The sequence below is a fragment of the Pinus tabuliformis genome, chromosome 9, assembly GCF_031772625.1.
Source record: "Pinus tabuliformis cultivar Carrire ecotype Pingquan chromosome 9, CPIR1, whole genome shotgun sequence".
Classification (NCBI taxonomy): Eukaryota; Viridiplantae; Streptophyta; class Pinopsida; order Pinales; family Pinaceae; genus Pinus; species Pinus tabuliformis.
Genome location: NC_142307.1, coordinates 932,579,383 through 932,605,218, shown reverse-complemented (window position 1 = coordinate 932,605,218; position 25,836 = coordinate 932,579,383). Strand labels below are relative to the sequence as shown.

Genomic DNA, 25,836 nt, shown 5'->3' with positions numbered 1-25,836 from the left:
TCACTTTGTAATTCGCAATATTTGAATAGTTTTATTTTTTTATTTTTTTAAACACTGAATTTACTTAAGTATTTAAAAATACATTTTATAGAATAAGAAATGACAATTACTAAGAGAATTAAAATTCTATCACCAATTTTCGGTTAGTTCAATTCATTCACTCCACTTCTTTTATTATTTATTTATTTAATTTAATTTTTTTATTTGATTTTTTTTATTAACGACTAATTTTATTATTTTAATATTTTCCTTAACGGCTAGTTAGATTGTTTTGATATTTTATTTGATTTTATTTTTTGTTTGCCAAGTTGTTTGTGATCATTAAGCTTGAGCGAGACCAGGAGAATCTAATCTGATTTGTCAAAATCACTAGGAGATACTCCCTGACCTAAGCTGACTGAATATTTTGACAACACAAAGCACAACCAACCAATTAAGTTTAATCCGCTAATAAAACTTGACTATTTTGATATTTTATTATTTAAAATATGTACTTAAATTTTTAAATATATTCACATTAAAAATCCATAAAATATTTAAATTTTACAAATTATATACCTAATATCCCAGGGAAAAAATATATAATTAAATAATAAAAAAACCAGAATACGATAGAAAAATAACAGACACCCATCGAATCCATGCCCAAAAACCAGTTATGACTTTAAAAAGGGCTGTCCAAGTTGAGTTTTGATCCCTTTAACTGTTTTCTCTTTACCCCGTAAAAGACTCTGATAATCCACTCTTTTCTGTGAGTAATATTCCATCCTTAACGCCATGCCAAAAATAAGCCTTCTAAATTAAGCTCATACAGACAATTAATCCGTTCTAAATATGGCGGTCGGTGACCCCTAAAACCTTGTCGCAATAGACGGCGATCCGGCCAAAACACGGGGCTTAGCGCTTTTGCCGTTTGTTTGTTTCCTCGTCTGTTTACATTGACGGCGCCGTCAGTTGTAGACCGTTCGCAATGATAACGATCACCCTCACACAATTAACGATGATGGACGTACATGGTACTTGCACGAGCAAACGCCACGTGCACACCGCCATATATGGCCATGATGTATGTGCATGGGGCAGGTATGTGTATGACCATGCATGTTTTCCCGCCCCTTTTGCCAATAGGGAAAGTTTCGTGAAGGCGGGCGAGGGAAAACTCTTTACAGTAGGTATAGTCCAGTAGAAGAGCAGGGGAAGATTATCTTCAAACCCTTCATCGATCGTCCGTTTTTCGTGTTCTCGTCTTCATTACGAAACACTGAATTAAGCCTAGAATTCATGCCGACTGAAACCGCATCGGTACCAGGCGATTATGCAGCTCGTACGCTCTCGATTCATGTAAATTTCAGATAATTGGAGTAAGAATCCATGCCGTTTTGCTTGACTAAATTGAAAGCTAGGCAGTTAAATGTTGTCCATGCTCGCTTCCAGCTTCGACGTGTGTCTATCTGTTAGCTCAAATAAAGCAAAATCCTGAAATGCTCAGTAGGTTGTAAACAACTAAGAAATAGTGAATCTGAAGATAAAGCTTTTGTTTCCAAGGCAATCCTTTGCTTTAAGGAAAAGATTGAAATTAAGTATTTTCTTTTATTCAGATTAAGATGAGCAACCTCAGCAAACAGGTGGGAATTAAAATATTTACAGTGCAGTTTGTTTCCCCCCATAGCACCGAGTATCTGGAAAAGCATTGTGAGAAAGAAGCGTAGTATCCATAGTACCTTGTCAGATGATTGTAATAAGTCTCTCTCTGTTTTTCTTTTTGGTCCTTAAATCTTTAAATCGCGTGAAAATTTGACTGCATATGTTTTGTTTTCTCACAAAGATTTTATTGTAGGTCAAACCATGCAGATTTTCACCTAAATATTCGTGCTTTTAGAAGTCCTTGTGGTTAACCGGTGCTTCAAAACTGTATAGTTTAGTTCTTGGGACTTGAAGCTTGCGTTGCTCTATTTCAAAGAGTTTGATTAGATTTTCCACAAAAATAAATATAATTTTTGCTATTTGATGTAATTTGTGCCAAAATCGTAGTTTTAAATAGATAATATCGCATAGTATATGCTCTGTCGATCGCGGTCAGCGCATTTTGGACAGTTTTTTTGAAGACTATCCGGGTCCCCCGGCAATCTACACGATAAAAACTTCTCTCCTGCCAAGGTTACAACCTGTTGTTTTGGGACTCACGACTCGCAATAAATGCACTGCCCATTTTATGCGTTTTGAAAATTTGAATCTCTTACTTTAGTGACTCGGAATTTCCACATGCTGTTTCACAGGAAAGAAATTTCTGCTCTTTATGGAATTATACAACCACCAGGCTTCGGAGGGCTGTCAAAGCGTAGCTTTTAAATCCGTCTACTTGCTTGCGAATTGCTTTGGATTCCAGTTACGACTGACCAGCATTACCGCTGCAGGGATCCAACGAGCATCTTAAACTTGATGAATCAAGATTGATTTGAAACGCGACTCTTTAAAGCAAGATTTTGGCCGTAGGAAATGGACATTCACAAACCCGAAAAGGTTAACATCACTCAGAATTCTGAAGAGAAAATGGAGGCTCGTTTCATGAATTTCTGTGAGGTATGTAAGCTATTCCCAGCCCCGCCCCTTTCCTGTTTTCTGGTGTTCTCCAACAATCATATCCCCTTTCCTTAACAGTTATAACTTGGCTGTTGTGATTTAGTCTTGTAGCCACAAGAACATGGTTACGAAGGCCATCCCTCATAATATATATATATATTTTTGGTTGTGTTGGTTATCGTTTGGTTTATACTTTCTTTGTTTGGTTAATTATATGTTTTTATAGACAAACATTGAATCTCTTTGTTTTGGGCTCTATCTAATTTATTTCAAATTGGTATCAAAAATAGAATTTTACACAGAGCGGACTTTTGAAGGACGAAGACAACTTAAAGCAAGCTTTGCATCTTTTTGGAGAAAGCAAGCACCTATTTTCGGCCAATGCTGGAGCTCTGGGCACCGGAAGTGTATGCATTGATACCGATTCTTACAGTATTATACATCTTTTGGTAAAATATATGAAAACATATTGTGGATAAGATTTGGGATGAAGGTCAATTCAACAGGAAAAGTGAGATTACTTCATATTTTCTAAAATCACATAGAATGAAATTGAAAAATGGACTTGTCTCAAGTTTCACCAGAATTTAAATTTACCAGCCATATGTTTATTTCCCTTGTTTTTAAAAGTTCATTGTGTGGATCGTCGCCTCTTATTTTATTTGAAGCTTTTGACAACTGCATGCTTTTGATCTCTCAGCCAGAAGAAAATGAACGTTATTGGATGGCATCTATTCTCTATACTGTAATGAGACTGAATGGAGTAAACTCAGCGGCGGCCGAAGGAAATCATGACAGTGATGAAGGCTTTATACTTTCACAGATAGTACGATTGACTAATTTAAAGTATGGACCTCTTTTGCAAATGTTTTTTTATTTGACCTATGTTTCTTCAGATATTTTCTCATTATTTCATCTTATCTATTCTTATAAGTTTATCTCACTGCCCTATATGTAGTATCATGGACTTCTTCAAAGAGATGCCACAGTTCTTGGTCAAAGCAGGTTATATTTTGAATACACTTTATGGCAGTGATTGGGAGAAAAGACTTCAGGTTAACCTTTACGCAACCTAATTTTCATGTTTCTTGTTACTTCTGTTATGAATCTTTGACTCACTGAACATGTTCTAACAGGCAAAGGAAGCTCAGGCCAATTTTACACATTTGACTGAATTATACGAGTAAGTTTCCATCCATACATTAGCTAAGTTTGCAGCGGCTATAAACTTGTATAAATTTGAACTTATAATGCGACTGCTTCAAGTTTATAACAAGATAATTATTTACATTGGTTGTTCTGCTTGTATTTCTCAAGTTGAAGCCAATTATAAAGGTGTCCGCCTAATCATCACTGGCATGACTATCAAAACATGTTTGCAGGTACTACAAGCGGATTTACAAGGAGTTGTTTTTATCAGGGGAAAGCTGTCAAGGTAAAAGTTGGTCAAGGGTATCAAATTGCCATGAACCTTTCTCAAGTTATCTCCGATTTGGATGGATGCTTTTTTTGGCTCTCAGAATCCATGTTTTTGGCCGGTTTAAAGATCTGGTTACTTGTGCAAATGGTCTAGTGTCAATTATGGTAAGTTATGTTGCAAGTCCTTGGCACATGTCCTGTTTTGCATAGAATTTTAACTCATGCTACTAGAATATGAGTTATTTTAAGCCTTTTTATCCATTAGATTGATGTTTGAATATCTATCGGATATATGGCAGGCCATTTTAATTATCCACATTCCAGTCACCTTCAGAAAGTTTTCTCTAAATGATTCAACCCGCTTTGGTATGCATTTCTGACCACTGCCTCTTGCTCAGTTTCATGACAAATTTGCCTTTTGCAAGCTTCTGTTTTGTACATGTTTGGACTAATGTGTACTATATTCAGTCAGGAGATCCAGCAAAGGAATTGATCTTATAGCTTCGCTGTGCAACATCTATCATACTTCACATGATGATTTGTCAAAGACTATTGAAAAGGTTAATACTCTAATAAAAGACATTCTGAAGAAAAACCCATTTCCAGGCCCGGAATGTCAAGCTAGAGAGTTGGAAGACATAGACACAGGTGGATGAAGCTTCACTGCATTTATTAATTTTATATTTTAATATGAATTTGGAAGCTTCACTGCATTTATTAATTTTATATTTTAATATGAATTTGGAAGCTTCAGTTTTGTCAATCTATCAAATCGTTATTTAAAGATGTTCTAATGGGTTTGCTTTGGCTTTTACAGATGGTTTTAGCTATTTTGAGGGCCTCATGGAGGAAACCTCCCTGAATTCAAGCATAAGAATTTTAGAGAGTAACTACATGGACGCAATTCATGATAGAGGAGAACTGGATGAGAGGATGTTTGTGAATGATGAGGATAGTCTGTTTGGTTCTATCCGTGCATCTGTTGATTCTGTCAATATATTGGGGGCAAAGGTATGCTTCATGGCAGCATGGTTCTCCATTGTTTGTTTAATGTCAAAACATTTATTGGAGAAAGTGTTAAACATCTCTTCCGATTTTCTTTTTGGTATCATGTTATTTTCAAATCAAGAAGCTTCAAATTGACAAAGCCAAACATAGACATTTCAATGACATACTTGTTTAGTAACTTGTACATGACTCCACCAAGTTGTACCCTACGATACATAATACAGACTAGCATATAAGTACAGCCTTTATGTACCCTTTAAAGGGATTGATAACATCAAGCCATGCATCTACACATGAAACAATTTATGCTTACCAAGCAGATGTGCAATATGCAGCATGCTTAAAAGTTCCTCATTCTCCTTGGTCGAATTGCCACATGTTTAGTTGAATGCTTAAGATCTGAGGTGTTTTCCTTTTTTGTATGTGTTTTCTAAGAAAATAGATGTTGTCTTGTTTTATATGAATTGTGCAGCGAAAGTATGAGGCTATCTCCTCACCAATGAAGAGAATAACAAGTCCATTATCTTCCCCAGTCTCTCCATCAGCTTCAGGAACAATATATTCAAATGTCAAGATGCTGCCACCTACACCAGTGAGCACAACAATGACTACTGCGAAGTGGCTTCGGACTGTCATAGCACCACTTCCAGCTGAACCTTGTAAAGAGCTTAAACAGTTTTTTGCTTCTTGTGACAGAGATGTAACTGATGATCTTATTAGCAGGGCACATATAGTCCTGGAAGCCATTTTCCCCAGTAGTGGATCGCAAGACCTCTGTGTTGCCAGAAATTTACATAGTGCAGTTCTGATGGATAGGATCTGGGCAGTGCAGCGCAGGATGGAGGCCTTAAAACTATATTACAGAGTTTTGGATGCTATGTGCAGAGCAGAGTCACACAGATTACAAAGCAGAAACTTGACATCATTATTGGCCAATGATAGATTTCATAGGTGCATGCTAGCTTGCTCAGCAGAGTTGGTTTTGGCAACTCACAAGACAGTTACTATGATGTTTCCTGCAGTTCTGGAGGTTACGGGGATTACAGCATTTGATTTTAGTAAAGTGATAGAGAGCTTTGTGAGGCACGAGGAAACTCTGCCAAGGGAGTTGAAGCGGCATCTCAACGCTTTAGAGGAACGCCTTCTCGAAAGTCTGGCATGGGAAAAAGGTTCCTCTATGTACAATTCATTGATTGTTGCTAAGCCATGCCTTGCAGCTGAAATCAATCGTTTGGGCCTACTAGCTGATCCCATGCCATTGTTGGATATGATCACAAGTCCTTACAATCCTTCCCTCAGAGGGTTTCAAATTGCTGTTTCCGCTCAGAGGTTCCAAACTGCCTCAGGTAATTCTTAAAATGTTTGGCAATAATATTTTGTTTTGTGGGAGCACTAAATTGGCTAGGTCTACTATACACTATAGAAGCCTACATGGTCTTGTATAAGGAAACTGTTTTTCCTTGCATAAAATTAACAGTGCTTGAAATAAGGTTATCCTGAACAGACATATCTGATTGACATGTAGCACAATTTTCTACTGAGTGACTTAGCAACTTATTCTTTTCTGTGATCTTTGGCAAGCTCGTTTCATTGCTTGTGCAGCTCTGTATCTTGGTTTGGTAACTGTATGCTATAACCTTCTTTTTCTGGTTTCATGTTATGGTGAAGTTGCTTTTTGCCAGCAAGCGATATTCTTTTTCATATTATGCTTAATACATCACAAGTCAGAAGCTTCTGTTCATTTTACTATTCCAAAATCTTTGAGCATACATTGTAGGATAAATGGATTTATTTTTCAATTAGTATGTTTGAAGTGCTTTGAATTTATTATTCCTATCTCACAGTTCATTTTAAGGCATTTGAACTGTTCAGTTAGAGATTTCGTCACTATCCTTTTTGACAGTTTAGCAAGGTCAATAGATTTGGCTGTTCAGCTGAATCCAGATTTGATACATCTCTAGATATTGGGATTTGGAAAGATCTTGATTCTTATCTGTAGATGGTGCAAGATCAAATTTGATACTCTGGCTGCTGGGCATGGCTTGAGGCCAATCCCAGCAGCAGAACTGAAATAAAACAAAAAATGGAGTAGAAAGGGGAAATTTTCTAAAATGAATAAAATTGCTAAATTCCTTATCCATGGTATTTGAATCTGCAGACATCACTTAGGGTTCTCTCCATTTGTGTGTGTTTTTAACAGTTTATAACTTGATAAAAAATTCCATGATCTGATTCTATAATCTAATATAGTCTTCCAAATAAATAGTAATAAATTGTCAAGTATAATAAATCTAATGAATGAGATATCAAGTAACTGTGTACAATTGTCGATTGTTAAATGTTTCTTTCATTATGCTATCTAAAGTATCTATTTTAGAGATTAACTTTATTAATATCTTGCTTTGCAGATCAAGATATAGCCATGCCCTCTTCTCCCCCAAGGCAAGCTACTTCTTTACCTGTAACTTATAATGACACTGCAGTGGCCATTTCTGGCAGTCGTAACTGTTTTGTCTCCCCATCTAGGTCACGTCCCTCTGCCTTTTCAGCTTTCTCTACTCCCAATTCTAAGTTGCAGCCTCCATTACAATCGGCATTTGCAAGGTAGTGCTTTGATTATAAATTGGAATTGCGATATAAGTGTGTAATTTGAACCCTATCAAATAGCCACTAATTCTATTTTTGTATTAAGTAATTTGTTGTTATTGTTTGTGTCATTTACAGTCCCCATAGACCCAGTCCGCTAAAGGGAGGTGAAACGTGTGCAGAGACAGTAATCAATATCTTCCTCCAAAAGGTAAGCCTGTTTCTGTGACAGCTTGCTAATGAGGAAGTTTTTTGTTTGGTGTCTGTATTTAATCTGAATTTAGAAGCCTTTGTAGGCTTTCCTTCTGTGCATGGTTAATTTGGCAGGGAAGGACCTCTAAAATTAGATTTTAATTTCTTTGACTTATTTTAACACAAAATATTTTCTGTAACAGGTTATGAAGCTAGCTGCTATCAGAATAAAAAATTTGTGTGAAAGACTACAGCTACCTAATCATATTATGGGACGAGTTTACCGTCTTATTGAGCGTATTTTAAACCATGAAACAAGTCTGTTTTTTAATAGGCACATTGACCAACTAATACTTTGTAGCTTATATGGTGTTTCAAAGGTCAGTTTCACATTGCATTTAGTGTTGTAACAGTGACCCATTCAAATTTCATGTAGGTTCGTCTGTTTTAACTTTTAATCTTATTATCATAAAGCAGATGTCCATTTTTCTCAAACAAGTTCCTTATGCAGGTTTGCTGCTTGAATTTGACTTTTAAGGAGATCATTGTCAACTACAGGAAGCAACCTCAATGTAAACCTCAAGTTTTTCGTAATATATTTATTGATGGGCCAACAAAGAACTTTTGTGCGGTATGTTACTGTCTTTCTACCTTAGGAATCAATTCCTACATTTGGCCTTCTGTATTTAATATTAATTTGTATGGGAATGGTTCAAATCTATGATAATCTGAATATTGTTTTGTATTTTATGCTGAGTATTTCACAGAAAGTGGGGCCAAAGACAGTGGATATCATCACATTCTATAATGATGTATTTATACATAGTGTCAAAACCTTCCTGTTGCAACTCGGTGATCGGGATGATGCATCAAAGAATGAATCCCAGTCTGGAGATGTCAACCAAAATGATGGTACCCTTCATTTATATGTTCTGATTAATAGCATCAATTTTCTCATCATTCACTAGTAAAAATGCAAATGATAGTTCCAGTCCTGACTGTGAATGATTGGGTTTGATATGCTGTCCAGGTCCAACTCCTGCCTCCCCTAGACCATCTCCATTTGTTAATCTTCCGGATTTGTCTCCAAAGAAAATATCAACAATGCATAATATATATGTATCACCGCTTCGCTCTTCTAAGGTACTTGCACTGTCATATCTAAATCATGTTTCAGTATTGTGTAGGGTTTATTGTTCTATATCCTCATATGAGGCTCCTGATGATGACAATATTATAGTAGAGTTAATTTTAACATATCCTTGTCTTAATGAAATTATTAAAAATAAATATAACTCATGCAATGGTCCTACGTGAAGGTATGTTAGCATTTTTATTTAAAAACAGGCTGCAACCATGGCACATATCAGTGAGATTACAATCATGGATAGGAGTGTTGATTTGTACCTATGGTCTGGATGTTGTTGGATAATGAAATTTGATGTTTGGATCTTGGAATTAGGATACCCATTTATAAGCGTAACTTTCAGATGATAATCAGATTATGCACAGATGGTAAACAATCAACAAATTAAATTAATGGGAGCAGAAAAGAATATTAAATACAAAAGTAGTAATAAATAAATCAGTGCACTGTAGATAAAATGATTGTAAAACGTAAGTAGACCCTCCCAAAATGGTTATGAATGACAGCATGAATGCATAGTTACAACACTCTTACAATTGTTGGGTAAAAAATTAAAGAATATTAAATAAGAACGAAAATTGAAACAATAGACAAATCAGTGCACTGTAGATAAATTCATTGTAAATTGGCAGTAGGCTCTTTCAAAATGATCACAAATGAAAATATGAGTGCATACTTACAATTCTCCTACCACCATTGGATTAAAATATTCTTAATCATGATGAGTCTGGGGCACATCTATTATTTAATATAAATTAAGTTGTTAAAATTCTGCAGAGCATGATGACAGTCCTATCTGATTTCTAACCGATGTACTTAGGCAAACAGAAAACTGAAATCTTGGTCAAGACTTCAATCTGATTTTTACGAGGTACTGAAACACATCAAATTGAAGAATGTAGCAACAAGTATACAGTTCTGAAACTCAAATTACATACTGCTTTTTACTCTTGAAAGCAGAAAATAAACAGAAAGCTTTAAACTTCAGTCTTCACCCTCTCCGTCCTATTTTGAAAAATTGAATGAATAAAAACTATGCCATGTCTTCTCCTTTATAGACAAGGAGGAACATTGAATTTGGCAACATGCAAAACAGCAGCTTAATCAAAATAAATCTAAATTCTATATTCATGGTTCTGGGATTAGCACCCTCAACCTGCATGAAAGAACTATTCCTAGGAAGGTGCAGCCACTAGAAGTCTAGAGATTTGTGCCCAATCCAAATTCAGAAACTTTCCACAAGCAAAGCATTCTAACTTGTGCTGCGACTATTGACTCAAGCAAAGTCATAAATGAAACTGAACTATTAAATAGAAAAGATTAAAAGAGCGTCTAAACTAGAACTAAATTGAGGATGGGCCCCTTGTTTCTCTCTCCATAAATGCCTCTCTTCCATCATTATTGTTTTATAGAACTGTTGAAGGAGGGCATATTGTTGTCATCAAGGCTACTATATAAACTTTTATATGGAATCTTTGTTGGAATTATTGCCCTTGTATCCAAAGTTGTCATACTCAGACTTGATAAAGGCTCTACTGGCTTGGGACTTGACAAGACTCAGTGACTTGGGAAAGACTCAGTAAATACAAAAAAACTAAATATAGTTTCGTGGAGTTTGGTGAGTCTTGGCGAGTAGCAAGTTTAGGGTTGGAGCATGACGTTAGTACTCGACCTAACCAAGTCTTGCAAGCTGTGTCAAACTTCATTGGTTGCATGTTCTTTGCATGTGCCCAAAATTTCCTTGCTTGTTGCAACAATTAATGGTGGTTTGTTGGACACTTTTCAAGGTACTAAAAAACCAAACACTAGTAGGATTGAATTATATGCATGAATCTATAGCCATAACAATTGCGAGTTAAACTCATTGAATTGCAAGTTTGATTTAGTTTAGAGTGGAAAAGAGTTTTTTTTTTTTTTGGTAATATATCCTTAGCATAGGTTGAACTTGTGGCTGATTGAGTTTTCAGCTTAAGTTGACCAAGTTTGACTCATGATTATTTGTGAGTCAAACTTTCCCTGTTGATTATTTTTATTTTTCATTTTTATCGATTCAAGTTTTTGAACTAGTGTATGTCTTTATAATTGTGTCTCTTTTCTCTAGAGTTTTGTACTTGTTGACTTTTCCTTGGTCTAAGTCAAACTTTTGGCTTATCTAATTTGTCATGTTTTTCCTGATTTTGAATTTTTGTCAACTTTGCATCAATCAATTTTGAAGTTAAATAATGTTATTATAATGAATCCTTTTAGATCTTTTTATTTTGCAAGTTATTTATAGAAACATGACACAAGATTGAGTGTTGCATTGCATAATTGCGGGTTGTACCACATAACACTTTTGCCAGACTTGCACTTTGTCCATCCCCTTTTGACATGCCGTTTTGATCAATAGGGTACAATGAGAATGGAAATGTAGTGGTTGGGCAAATGCTTTGTGGACATAACTAGTGAATTGAGGCTTTGTTGGTGGTCTAATGATCTTGAGTCATGGTTCATAGAATGCTAAACTTTATGTCCATGTTGTTGGCATCTCCTAGAATGTTATAAGCATGATTGCCACACAAATGGTTTCTAGTCTTCATTTGATTCCTTCTAATGCTGCCTTTTGTTCTATCCCACTACTCACTTTGATCTATCCATAATGTTACGAGGTTTGGGAAATATCAATTATGTGTTGTGCTAAAACTATCATTCAATTGTATTTCAAGAAGTTTTGAAGATTGTCACTATGCATTTGTACAATGATTGTTGTACATTGATAGTTGATTATCAAGAGAATAATCATCTATTTTGATTGAAAACTTTGAAGGGTCTTCTCAAGATGCTTCGAGCATTTTACAAGACAAATACTTTCTTTAAGCTTGAGTGCTCTTTAAATTTAGTGTTGCCTAATCAACGCCTCGATCAGTGGAAAGCCAACACCACTAGGGACTGTGATCTTTCACCTTCATCATGCCCATGCCCAACTAGCTTATGTTGGCCATGACAACCCCACCTTAATTAGAGCGCCAAACAAGTAACTACACATGGGGGGAATATCGTGATCGTCTCTTAATCAAACTATAAAGCCCTTGATGACATTTATTCTTTTGAGCTTATGTTCCTTGAATTTTATCTAGTTGAATGACCAGATGAAATCCATTACATTATGGGGCAAAAGTTTTATCACTTGTGAAGAAATTGAACCCTTACATTGTGATGTGTTAGGGTTGTCCAATGTGGAGAAGCTTGACATGCAAAATAGCTTTTACATCATCTTGTCCTTGCACAAAATGGCTTTCATTTTGACATGTTGAGGTTTCCTATTGTGAAAAATTTGGAAAGTTGTTTGCTTCACCTTTTATATTAACATAATAACTTGCACTAGTGCAAAGATCCATGCACCATCTTTTCCTTTGTTGAAGATGGTAGGAGGAGCAGTATTAGTTAATGGATTCCTTCATTATGTGTGGATAATGAAGGAGTACTTATCAAAGACAAGACATAGAGTATTTCCAAAGGGTTTTCTATCTAATATTAGCTTGGAACATGTTAATGCTCATAGTTAATGGAGAAAAATGAATAACTACAAGATTAATATGTTCTATACTCTTACCTTATTATGATATTTCCATTTAGTATTACAATATGTTGTTTGGTTGACAAGCATTGAATATTGTACTGATTCTTCTTATTGTAAAACAAAATATAACAACAACATATGTCTTTTTGATGCATTGTTTTGATGCTTTAATCAATTTTTGATAGACATACCATGCACTGTTGAAGAATGTAACTAGCTTCGGTCTTCATAATTGTACTTGTTAAAAAGAAAATTTATTATTAAAGAAAATGACTTATTAAAGTATGGGTTTCATGCTTGGGTCAATGTTTTCTAGGTCCAAGCCTCCATTGAAGGCTTTAGGTTTTGTCTCGAGTCATTAGAGTCATTGTCATTTTTATTAGACCCTTCTTGGGCTTTTGTATCATGTAAGAATTATTTTTGAGTCAAAAAGGTAATTTGTCACCTTCACACCAAGTTGGCCCTGTCCCCAAGAAGTCTTCCTTCATGAGGGCAATTTGACCCAATAGAAAGGCTATATAAGGAGAGGCAATTCGACCTATTTGTCACATAAACTCAACAAGTTTGATCTTCAAGCAAGAGAGGCAGAAAAAGAATGCAAAGTCGCTGGAAGAGAATGAGGTTTGCTAGGAAAATCTAAAACGAGTTTTGGGCCATCTTTCTCTCACATGTGCAAAGTTTTCTGGGTAGTTGCTGGGGCTGAAAATTTGTGTCTACTGCAAGTCTGAAATTTTGAAGCTGGGGGTTGAAGTTATGCTGTTGGGCGACCGAAATTCTGGACTGAAGTTGCTACTAGGAAGTTGTCACTTGGAGCATTTTGTCAAGATCATTTGTTGTAGGGAAGGGCTGACTCGGTGGTTGGAGGAGGTTTTTGTCTAAGTCTAAGAAGTTTGGAAATGTCGCATCTTGATTTGAATCTACTGAAGGAAGAGTTCTTGATTGGGTTTTCCCCTTACAGGGGTTTTGCCCTCGCTGAGTGCCTACATCTTATGTCTCTTGTTCTTGTGATCTTCATACACATATAATTTGGTAATTGCTTGATGAAAGATAAACTAATTAAAAGTGAAGAAAGCCAACATAATTCACAATTAATTATCAAGAAAGAGGAATCAAACCCTAAATCCTACTAGCATTGATTTCTCAACAACAACAAGCATCACTTAGGATATTAGTTCATTTAAGGTTTCAAGGTCAAGCCAAGTTACTATTATCGTTGCCAAATTATGGTCCATGATGCTTGTTAAGATCCATAGGCTTGTGCTGGTGGTCAAGTTGTATTTTATGGTTCATTAACCACACCTAATTCAATACATAAGCCATAGTTCCTTTTCAACGATCTCAAGCTAGTACTTGTTAGTTTCCAAGGGGGAAAATTGGAGAATAATGCATAATGAATTACTCGTTGCCAATTTAACACTAGTAGTAAATTGATGTGCATTATAAAAGGATCCCATCCCCACCCGTTGGAGTTGTACCCATGTTGTGGTCTACCATTAGTTTCCATTAAACACACAATACAATACATTAGTTAGAATCCCATGAAAGTATTTTTAGTCCCTTGAGGATGCAATTAGATAGGAAAATGGTGAATTATACATTTCCATTTAATACGAGTTGTACATTGGCACACATTATACTGTTAGGTATATGACCTAATAGCTCATGTTAAATTACAAGCACATCTCACACAAAATAATGACACTAGTAAGGCTCCAATACTATGTTGTAGCTATTGACCAATACTATGCAATCCATAGAAGATAACGCGAGTCACAGGAATATCAACGCGTGCCACAGTTACACTTACAATGCAAGCCACATAAATTACAATGTGTGCCACAATAGAATTGAGCCACTTATAACTATAGATAGATCATAGACAGTGCAAGGTATATATTCTAGCCATCATAGAGTATATGAGCCACCGCATAAAATAGATGCGACCCATCACAAAGAATAGATTCAAGCCCTCACAAAGTATACGAGTCACCACAGAAATAGATGCGAGCCACTAATATGAGAGATCCAAATTTCACATTGGAGAGAAGGATTGATCTTATTTTATTAGCCATCCTCAAGATTGAATCGGTGCCAAAGGAGTCAAGCCGACTTTAACTTTTTGCCATCATGACCCTTGATAATTTTGCTCACATTTAAATACATTTTTCCTTCTAAATATATTTACCAAATTGCTTTGCAACATAATTTTGTCAGATCAATTAATAATAATAGTATTTCTTTACCCAATTTCAATTTTGCTCCTTTGGGGCAAGACGAGCTTTATTTGGGGTCTTTGGGAAATTCGTCCTATAGTTGACCAAGTTTCAAGACTCCTCACCTAGGGAGGAATTTTTGTCTGCATCATAAGTCTCATCTCAAATGTCTCATTATTGCTGCATCATGTCTCATCTCATCTCGTCTCATAGAAGAACAATCCATAACCGACAGTAGGGGAGATCGATTTACTACAAGGGTAAAGATCTTCCAAACCCTATGGATCTCCAAGTCAAGTTCCATGACCTTCATCTCAGTTGAGCAATGATTTAGTGATCTAAAGAAGAAGAATCATCATAGGGAGATCAATCTCCAACCTTATATCTAATGACAATAGGGGAGATATTGACCTACCATTAGAGGTAAGGATTAGACACATCCTATTGTCTGTTGATCCTCCCACCTTGATGTCAAGAATCAAGTGGTAGAACACCTGCATCCAATCACTTGGGGGATATACACACTTACCATGAAAGGTAAGGATCAGACGCGTACTAAGTCTCCTTACGCATTGGCCAGATGGGTGGCAATCCCAACAAGCCTAGCTTGTGGTAAGATGCATATTGAAGTATACTCGGTCAAGTCCTAGACTTGACAGAAGGGGGAGATACATACTTACCATTTCTGATATGGATCAGACACATCCTATTGTCCATGAGTTCCCTCAACCCCAAGAGCTCTTCGGCTCCATTCTCCCGCCCTTGCCCCAAATTTATGGAAGGCTGAATACAAGGGGGAAGAGCATAGCTCAATGTTCTCGATTAGTTGTTATCTCTTCCAAGAAGGGTCACATCCATCAGTCCAAGCTGCTTTTAGAAGAGTATGAATGGCTTGGAGAGAATGTCTGCAATTTGCTCATCTGTTGAAGCCTCATTGCTTCATTTTAGCAACAAGTTACTATTGGAGCCTCACTGCTTCATATGTGCTAGAGATTCATTGCTCCCCTCTCCACCATATCCTAGATATAGTGATACTTAATCTCAATGTGCTTTGACTTGTCATGGAGCACGAAATTGATTGTCGTAATATATCATAGTGATGTCCAACACATGCTTAAACAACTCTCCAAAGAGCTTTCTCAACCATACTACCTCAGAGCTAGCCATGCTAGCAGCAATGTACTCAACCTTAGTTGTACTTAGGGCAACAAACTTCTGTTTCCTGCTCATCTAAGATATCAAGGCAGACCTCATGCTAAAGCAACACCCAGATGTGCCTTTCTTGTCAACAACATTTTCAGCCTCAATCCATGATTAATAGTTTCATGTAGATATGGAAACACATGTTTAGTAACAACCCAATATACATGTCTAGCTTCTATCTAGCTCAGAGTACACACTACAAAACAAGGATCCATGGCTACCCGCTCATCGCAAGATCCATCAAATATGTATTTGAAGAGGAGTATCTCTCAACAACTTCAGTGTAATCCATCATGCCAAGTCTTTGACATCATACTTGCCTAATCAAGGAATCCCTCATCATTTCTCTGTTACACTTCTAATCAAAAGTAGTTGATCATCAGGGCTCAGAGGTCAACTCCATACGGAGATGATCTGAACCCCTAAGAAATAAATTGTTAGCATATATAAAACCAAATATCAAAGACATACTTTCAATCATGAAGAATGGTTGGAGCCGACATTAGATGTCCATCATTCTAAACATGCCAAGTCTAGGGGTCTTGCTAGAGTCCATATGAGACTTTCTTCAATTCGCAATCATGAGTCTCTTTCTCATGTGTCTTAAAGACTTAGCTCCAAGTACGTTTCTTCCTTAACTACATCATGGAAGAAGCCAACTTCACAAACATTTGATAATAGTGCATTTGGTAATAGGAGCTTCAATCCTTTCTCTCTGAGAGCATATTCCTTCTCACTGACGAATTTAACATTGCTGACGCATCTAAGACTGCTGCAACTTGTCATCTAGAATGGTCCTTACAATGGTCCTTACATCAAAGACATATTGCTTCTCATCTTCTCCTTATCTCAAAATATCTCATCGTTACATGATAGTCTACCCCCTCTAAATAAGAAGTCTCTTTTAGTCATAAATATCAAACTGGAATCCTTCCTTCAAGGTTTGATCTCTTGTCCATTCATCTAGTGCCACTCTAATCATGGGATGGACTTGCATCCCCCTCAATCTTGATATTGAGGACTAGGTCCTTTCATCCATTTGATGTACCTGATGACCCCAAAACAAGAGAAAGAGAAAAAATAGCAAAATAAATAAACATAATGAAAGTGTAACTGATGATATGGCAGGACTATCTTTCTTATCTAGATATGAGAGCGGCTCCGTCATTTTCCTGCACTAGCTCCCTCTTGGATCTAACTCTTCCCGCATCACTCTGTATCTTGATGATCTCATCCTTGATCATATCCTCATGGAAGAAGTTAGAAGCATTTAAATAGTCATGTAGGAAAAATAAGCAATAGTCTAAAACAATAAATCTAAACAAGAGTAGTGTCACAAAGAAGTAATATGAGCCTTGAAAGTACTTATCTTTAAAGAGGATGGTAGGAAGCTGTCAACTGCCTCTTGATCTTGCACCTTTGATATTCTCATTCTAGATCCTTCCAGGCTTGGCTATCAATGTACAAGATAATCACTGAATTTGAATCATATCGTCTCCTATTGGGAGACTAGACCATCTAGGGTTACACTTAATCTGTCACAGGTACTTGAATAACTCAATAGCTTCTCACTAATTATAATCACACTAGGGTTCCAATATTGTATAACCCAAGCCTTTACCATAACCAGGCTCCTCATAGGGTTTCTCTCAAATCCTAACCTTTATTGTAAGAACAGGGGCTCCCTAGGGTTTACTTTAAACCCTAACATTCTTTTAGGTCTATGACATCTTCATTGGTGTCTTCACAGGGCTGATTTCAATGACTTTTCTTTAGCCTAGCTCTAAAACCATGTTAATTTTTAGGGCTAGATTGTTCTCTGCTATAGATAATTGCAATTTTTAAACTTTTTCATCATTTACGGATTACATTCACCCCATAACATCATATTACCATTAACAATTATGTAGAGAGAACAATAACATCAACAAAACAACAAAACAGTAAGGAACAATAGAAGAAAAGCATACACAATAGAGACACCAGGATTTAGGTCAGAGACTAGGGGAAAACCCAACCAAATTATTCTTCTTAGATATTTGTCAAATGTTCAATTGAGATGCAAAGTACAGTAAGTATGAGAGACAAGTCTTGCATCACATTAGGCCACCTAGCGCCAATCTAGGATCATGCTAGCAACATACATACTTCTCAGGAAGGTATTCACAAACCCTCCTATCCTTGTAAAAATAATTACTGTCAACACTCATATTCATCACTATCATATACATCATCGTCATAGACATTAGTGTCATATACATCATCACATCTATCATAGAAGCATTGCTACACATCACTGTCATAAGAATAAGATTCACTACCCAACCACTATTACTGTCATGAGGGTTCTGTCATATAATGATACTGTCATACATCTCAAGGGTATGCTAAACATGGTAGTTATAAAGGCATTGCCATATGTTGATATCACTACTGTACAATACTGCCATAACATTGCTACACATAATTGCCATAACAAGTTCACTGTCATTGTCTTTCATCAAGGTCACTGGTATGTAACAATGTCACTGTCACTATCTTTCATAAAGATCACTGCCATGCATTAAGGTCACTACCATACATTAAATATCATATCAAGGTCATTTCCATATTAAAGTTACTCCCAATTCAAAGGTACTGTTATAGCACAGGTCATTCTTGCCATTCATTACTATCATATGAAGTCATACATCACAACCATTGTTATACCAAAGTCACTGAGATAGAATTGCGAGCCATGAAGATTATAAAGTGAGCCACAATAGAAATATATGCGAGTCACCACAGAGAATCAAGTGTGAGCCACTGTTGAGTCTCAGATATATGTATGCGAGTCACCACAAAGAATCAAGTGCGAGTCACTTTTGAGTCTCAAAGATATGTATGCGAGTCACCACAAAGAATCAAGTGCGAGTCATCGAATCAAGTGCGAATCATCGAATCAAATGCGAGCCTCAAAGATGCAGGCCACAAAGAATAAACAAAGCAAGCCATAGAGATCACATGTGAGTCACAACAAATAGTGCGAACCCTACGAAAAATAACAATGCGAACTAAAATGAGATAATGCGAGCCACAAATGATAACAATGCGATCCATAGAAGATAATGCAAGTCACAGGAATATCAACGTGTGCCACAGTTTCAATGCAAGCCACAAAAATTATAGTGTGTGCCACAATAGAATTGAGCCTCAAATATTTATAGACAGATCATAGACATTGCAAGGTATATCTTTGAGCCATCATAGAGTATGCGAGTCACCATAGAAAATAGATGCGAGCCATCACAGAGAATAGATGCAAGCCATCACAAAGTATACGAGCCACTAAAGAAAATATATGCGAGCCACTAATGTGACAGATTTGAATTTCACATTGGAGAGAAGGATTGATCTTTTTATAGCCTTCCTCAAGATTGAATAGGTGCCAAAGGAGTCGAGCTGTCTTTAACTTTTTGCCATCGTGACCCTTTATAATTTTGTTCACATTTAAATACATTTTTCCTTTTGAATATATTTACCAAGTTGCTTGCCCAAATAATTTGTCACATCAATTAATAATAATAAGATTTCTTTACCCAATTTCGAATTTTCTCTTTTGGAGCAAGACACACTTTATTTGGGGTCTTTGGGAAATTCGTCCCATAGTTGCCCAAATTTCACACATCCCAACCAACTAATATCTCTTAATCCTTTAATTTGAACATTAGCATTCTAGGGGCATGTGTGCCCTAGTTTTGGGATGCATCTCTTGCATTTTCCATGTCTCGAGGATGCAAAGTTTTGTCTCCAAAATATAGAGGACAATTCAGAGATGGCCTTGAGTTGTCCTCTTTGCAAAGGGAGCATCCTAGTGGTGCCCCTTGTCATATGGGATGCTAGGACATTCCTTGATTCCTAAAGATGGAATCCAATCATTCCCCAGGTTTGACAAGGTCTCAAATAATAAATTTAGTATTAATAATATCTCCATAGGTAAGAGTATCATCTTTTGGGAAGAATAGGTTTCCGTAGTTAAAAAATGGTGCCTTTAATCTCTCAATCCTTTAATTTGAACATTAGCATTGTGTGCCCTAGTTTTGGGATGCATCTCTTGCATTTTCCATGTCTTGAGGATGCAAAGTATTGTCTCCAAAATATAGAGGACAATTCGGAGATGGCCTTGAGCTATCCTCTTTCCAAAGGGAGCATCCTAGTGGTGTCCCTTGTCATATGGGATGCTAGGACATTCCTTGATTCCTAAAGATGGCATCTAGTGATTCCCCCAGGTTTGACAAAGCCTCAAATAATAAATTTAGTATTAATAATGTCTCCATAGGTGAGAGTATCATCATTTGGGAAGAATAGGTTTCCGTAGTTAAAAAAAATGGTGAGATGCTTTCCAATGTTCCTAAATATTTGTTGAAACTTGGCAGACCACTTAGTATTATAGTTCCAACCATGCAAATGTTACTGTTCACCTTCTAGTTCAAGGGTTCAAGGCTTATAGTTTCTAATCAGGTTAATGCAATTGCATGTTCTAAAATATTATTGGGTGTCATTACATTTTACTTTTTTGTTGATGTATTCGGACTGGTCTGTAATAAGTGACATGAAATCATGGACGTGGGTTGGAAATGGATTTAGAGCAATACTATTGTTGACAAAGCATGGAATCTATTGTATTTTTGATCTCAAATGAATTGTTTCACATTATATAAAATTCTTTTGCCTTGTTAGGCATAAACAAAGTTGTTCTCAAAAACTATATGAAATTTAGATTTTGAAAGTGAGAACAAATTTGATTCTTGCCCTTGACACATGCATTTCATTTTAAATATGTAAATGATATTTTACATCCATGTCCAGATTGTGATGTATGGGTGCTAAATTTTGTATTTTGTTCTCCACTTTTTTTGTATTCAAGGGGTTGGTGCCCTCTAGCATGGTCCATTGAAATTTGGGGGGTCTCTCTAGCCTTCTGTAACACTTATCCCTATCTCCTTGTCTCTTGATTGTTATGAGCCATAGTTGATCCATGTGAATATTGGTGGCCACCTGCCTATTCCACTTGGGCCCTTGGCACTGCTTTCTATTAGTTTCCTATTTTTCAACATAGTTTTATATTTCGGTAGTTTACGGGTTCTAAACTTCTAGAGCTCTTTTGAGGCCCTAAAAGACATTTTTTTTGGGAAACAGGGGAAATATTGATCAAAGGTCATGCTTTTTATCAAAAGCTGTTGTCCTCAGATAGACCTTTTTAACGAGCTATTCTGTGCGCCAAACAATGATCGTTATCCAAAATTACGACCTTGGGAAGTTCACGTTCCAACTAACCCCATCAAGGTCCATATCTTTTGGCGCTTCATCTTCTAGCGTTAGGTTTTTGGATGTTTAGGATTTCTTATTGTTTCTTCATGATAAAAGGGCTTTTGAGCCTCATTGCAACACAATTCAAAAGACATGTAGCTACCACATCTCTTCTCAGAGATAAGTTACCATCCCCTGAGCTAGTTTACATTCATTTTGCATGTAAACAATTTTCAACATTTGCTATTTATTAATTGAAGTTTAGTTTCATTGTATTTTTGTGTTCTTGTTTTAAATCTGTATTTCATTTCGTTCTTTCATAAATTCAGATTAGTGGTTCCAGAGTAGTATGCTCTTTCTCTGTTTTTTTGTTCATGTACCCAACGAGGTTGGGATACAAGGAGTTGGGACTCGAATTGCTTGAACCCGCCGTCCTTGTTGACCCCAACGACCTCTCATGGCGAAAGAAAAGAAAGACGAGGGAGTGAGAGATCCTATCAAATTGTTGCTTGAAGAAGATCTCGAGCGACAGAGGAATGAGGTGATGAATAATTTTTGCTAGATCCTTCAGTGGATAAGAATGGGCGACACATATTCATCCAATAGTCACTTCGGTGGCACCAACCCCTTTAAGGTACAAGTAAATTTTGACATTCCCATATTTGAAGGCTAGATAGACGCAAATGCTCTAGATAAATGGTTAAATCTGCTAGAAAGATATTTTTCAATATAATTTTTCCAATAGAGAAAATATTACCTTTGTGTCTTCTTAATGTTGTTTTAACACGACATTAGAGTCTGGGTTAGGGTCTTAGAATCACTGACACTACCAATCCAAATACCACAACAAACTACTTTGCACAACAAAATATAAACAACAATAAATCAACATGTGCACAAATATAAACAACTTTTTACAATTTTCAACAACCTAATTTCTTTATATTAACAAACAAAAATACCACTGTCTAGGGCTCTTGTACCAAGGATAGTGGCCCTCATGCATCCACTAATACAAGGAAATACAACTAGGGTTTGGTGTTAGTCCTTCGACAACCAATTTACCTTGAACAAGACAACACTTGAACTACTTGTTGATGTAGCGCACCACAACCCTTTTAGTCCACGTGTCCTAAGTACATATGCTTGGTTCTTTAGATCCCAATTTCCAGCAACATCAACCTGCCTCTATCAATGAACTCCTTTAGGTCACTAAACACGACTCCAATTTACCCTCTAGTTGATCATTTGTCCATCAGTGACTCAAAACTTAGGGTCTTCATCATCTGCTCATTCGCTGCTCCTTAGTCCTCAACACTTTGGGACTTCTTGCCCACTAGTTGTTCCTTAGTCCTTCAAGTACACAACTCTTAGGGACTTTCTTCTCGCCAGTGCCTTCTTATGCTGCCCAATGAAGACACACTTAGGGCATGGAGCGCTGCCCACATTTGTTGTAGATGTCCTTCTCTCACAAGCAATATAGGGCTAGTCAAACTACTCCTTTTGACCTCATTTCGTCCTTCAAAGATCGGTCACTGAGCATCAACAAATCTGCCTCTCTTAGTAGTCGAAATGTCTTTCTTTGTCCTGCACTTAGGGCTCCTAAGATCATCCACTTGCTGCCCTCCTTACAACCTTGGGATGACCTTCAATCAACACAAGAAACTGTTGTTCTAGTTCCTCTAGAGCAACCTTCCAACCTAGCAATCCTCCTCCATAGACCATGCACCCTTGCAACCCTCTTTTTTGTGTTCTTACTTACCTTCAACCCTCTTTGAAATTTTGTGAAACCACAAGTTCGAACCTTAGACTGTGGCTGCTTCAACATGTCCAACAAAACCTCCTTCCCTTCCACACTTCACCTTGTTACTTCCATGACTAGGCTCGGCTTGCTAATGCGCATTCTTCCTAAGTGCAAGAACTATACAACAACTGTGTTGTGACTCGGTTCTTGCACAAGATCACCTTCAGATTTTCGACCCTTTTTTCACCATAGATTAGAGGTAAAGGTGTCCTAATAACTTGGCCTTGAGAGAATTTTCTTCATCCTAAAACAGAGGCTCCAAACATGGCTCTAATTCCAGTGGATAGGTTCTCAAAGACTTGGCTACTCTCCTCTTTACTTGTGCCAAAACCAAACCAAAGAGAAGAAACTCATCCTCTCTTCTGCTCTTGTTTTGCTCGACAATCTGAGGTGTGCGAGGTCTCTCTTGAGGAATATTTTGCATTTGTTGGATGTGTTTTGAGGTCTCTCAACTTTTTAATTTATGTGTTCATGTGGCAATGACTAACCCATACTTGGGGCTACCTTAAGTCAAGCTGGCCTACCTTTGATGCCACTTTTGCCCGCACATACAAATAAAAATTAATATCTCCATTTCTATAAGGCATCTCTTGGTGCTTCAAGCGGCTCATTGCTCCTTTAAGGATGCCCTACATTCTCCAAGTGCCAAGTGTCCAAATCTCCTCATGGTTTTGGACCCACACCTTTGGGTACAAAACCCCAAGCTTGGGTTCTTATCCCACAAGTGACTTTATAAAGCCAATTCCTCCACAACCCTCTAGCCTAGTGTTTGGAGTACTTCCCAAGCTACAAATCTCAACACTCCCTCTTTGCGAGGGATGTACTTCGAACACTAGGAAGTCCCCAACATTACTGATGACACTAGCCCATCTGGTGTCCATCACTGCAACATACTCTGTAGAATGAACCACGCTATCTCAGTAGTGCCTCTACCTCATCTCACCTGAACTTGAAGATCTCAACACTTCCATAAGGCTGCTCCCTTTGAAGTTAGACTCCCTCTGAGTCTACAAGATCTCCACTGGCTCAACTTTCTACTGATCTCGTATTGGATAAACAACATCATGATTCAATGAAACAACTAGCTTGCTAATGTGCAGTGCATCACATGAAGCAATCTCGATCATACCAATCTTGTCCATGCCAAAGCAATCCTCAAGCTGTGCCAATGATCCATGGCAAGTCAAAGGAAGTCCATGATCAACAACTTGCCCTACAACAAACTGTTGTTCACCAGGTTCTCCACCAATCCATCAGAACTCCTAGCCTATCTCATTGCCAAGTTGGTCAAGCCCACATCTCCATGTCTTTAGCTGAACCCTCTTTTCCATGATCTAGACAATATCAACTCCTTCTGAGTTGCTTCGTTGTGCACACTTTGATTCTTTGGCCCTTCAAAGTAGCTCTGATACCATGTTGTTTTTCCACGACACTGGAGTCTAGGTTAGGGTCTTAGAATCACTAACACTACCAATCCAAATACCACAACAAACTACTTTGCTCAACATAATATAAACAACTGTAAATCAACATGTGCACAAATAAAGACAACTTTTTACAATTTTCAATAACCCAACATTGTTATATTAACAAACTATAATACAATTGTCTAGGGCTCTCATACCAGGGATAATGGCCCTCATACATCCATTGATACAAGGAAAGACAACTAGGGTTTGGTGTTAGTCCTTCGACAACCAATCTACCTTGAACAAGACAACACATGACCTACTTGCTGATGTAGCGCTCTACAACCCTTTCAATCCATGTGTATTGAACACGTATGCTCGGTCCTTTGGTTCCCAATCTGTAGCAACACCAACCTGCCTTTATCAATGAACCAACTCCTTTAGGTCACTGAACACGGCTCCAATCTGCCCTCTAGTTGATCATTCGTCATTAGGGTCTTCATCATCTGCGCACTTGTTGCTCTTTAGTCCTTAAAGAAGTCAACACTTTGGGACTTCTTGTCCACTAGATGCTCCTTAGTCCTTCAAGGATACAACTCTTAGGGACTTTCTTCCCACTAGTGCCTTCCTACGCTGCCCAATGAAGACACACTTAAGGGCATGGAGGGCTGCCCACTTTTGTTGTAGATGTCCTCTCATAAGCAATCTGGGGCGAGTCAAATTGATCCCTTTGACCTCCTCTTTTTGGCCTTCAAAGATTAGTCATTGAGCATCAACAAATCTGACTCTCCTAGCAATCGAAATTTCCTTCTTTGTCTTGCACTTAGGGCTCCCAAGATCATCCACTTGCTGTCGTCCATACAACCTTACGATGACCTTCAAATAGTCACAAGAAACTGTTGTTCTAGTTCCTCTAGAACAACCCTCCAACCTAGCAATCCTCCTGCACAAACCATGCACACTTGCAACTCTCTTTTTTGCCTTTTTACTTGCATTTTGCCCTCTCTGAAATTTTGTGAAACCATAGGTCCAAACCTTAGATTGTGGCTGCTTCAACACGTCCAACAAAACCTCCTTCCCTTCCACACTTCACCTCGTTCCTTCCATGACTAGAATTGGCTTGCTAATCCACATTCTTCCCAAGGGCAAAAACTCTACAACAACCTTGTTGTGAATCTGTTCTTACACATGATCACCTTCAAATTTTCAGCCTTGTTTTCACCACATATCAGAGGTAAAGGTGTCCTAATAACTTGGCCCTATGAGACTTTTCTTCACCCTAAAATAGAGGCTCCAACTCAACTCTTATTCCAACTTATATGTTCTCAAAGACTCGTCTGCTCTCCTCTTTACCTGTGCCAAAACCAAACCAAACCAAAGACAAGAAACTCGTTCTCTCTTCTGCTCCTGTTTAGCTCGACAATTTG

At 37.3% G+C, this 25,836-nt stretch overlaps 1 protein-coding gene across 6 annotated transcripts in view; it reads left to right on the top strand.

Annotated features, from left to right (window-relative positions):
• Window positions 1-1,130: 1,130 nt before the first annotated feature.
• The window catches only part of LOC149151819 (retinoblastoma-related protein-like), a 33,714-nt gene continuing 9,008 nt past the window's right edge, over window positions 1,131-25,836 (top strand). For 3 of the 6 annotated variants that reach the window (XM_089438133.1, XM_089438132.1, XM_089438129.1), the window contains exons 1-17: window positions 1,132-1,361; window positions 2,277-2,580; window positions 2,871-2,987; window positions 3,281-3,426; window positions 3,539-3,635; window positions 3,717-3,763; window positions 3,963-4,164; window positions 4,299-4,365; window positions 4,468-4,647; window positions 4,817-5,010; window positions 5,480-6,353; window positions 7,416-7,611; window positions 7,732-7,804; window positions 7,989-8,165; window positions 8,297-8,416; window positions 8,553-8,697; window positions 8,816-8,928. In XM_089438133.1, the coding sequence (XP_089294259.1) occupies window positions 2,497-2,580; window positions 2,871-2,987; window positions 3,281-3,426; window positions 3,539-3,635; window positions 3,717-3,763; window positions 3,963-4,164; window positions 4,299-4,365; window positions 4,468-4,647; window positions 4,817-5,010; window positions 5,480-6,353; window positions 7,416-7,611; window positions 7,732-7,804; window positions 7,989-8,165; window positions 8,297-8,416; window positions 8,553-8,697; window positions 8,816-8,928 (2,832 nt within the window). In that variant the 5' untranslated portion in view covers window positions 1,132-1,361; window positions 2,277-2,496. Of the gene's footprint in view, window positions 1,362-2,276; window positions 2,581-2,870; window positions 2,988-3,280; window positions 3,427-3,538; window positions 3,636-3,716; window positions 3,764-3,962; window positions 4,165-4,298; window positions 4,366-4,467; window positions 4,648-4,816; window positions 5,011-5,479; window positions 6,354-7,415; window positions 7,612-7,731; window positions 7,805-7,988; window positions 8,166-8,296; window positions 8,417-8,552; window positions 8,698-8,815; window positions 8,929-25,836 lie in introns of all 6 variants that reach the window. The other 3 variants (XM_089438134.1, XM_089438130.1, XM_089438131.1) reach the window with 3 other exon arrangements.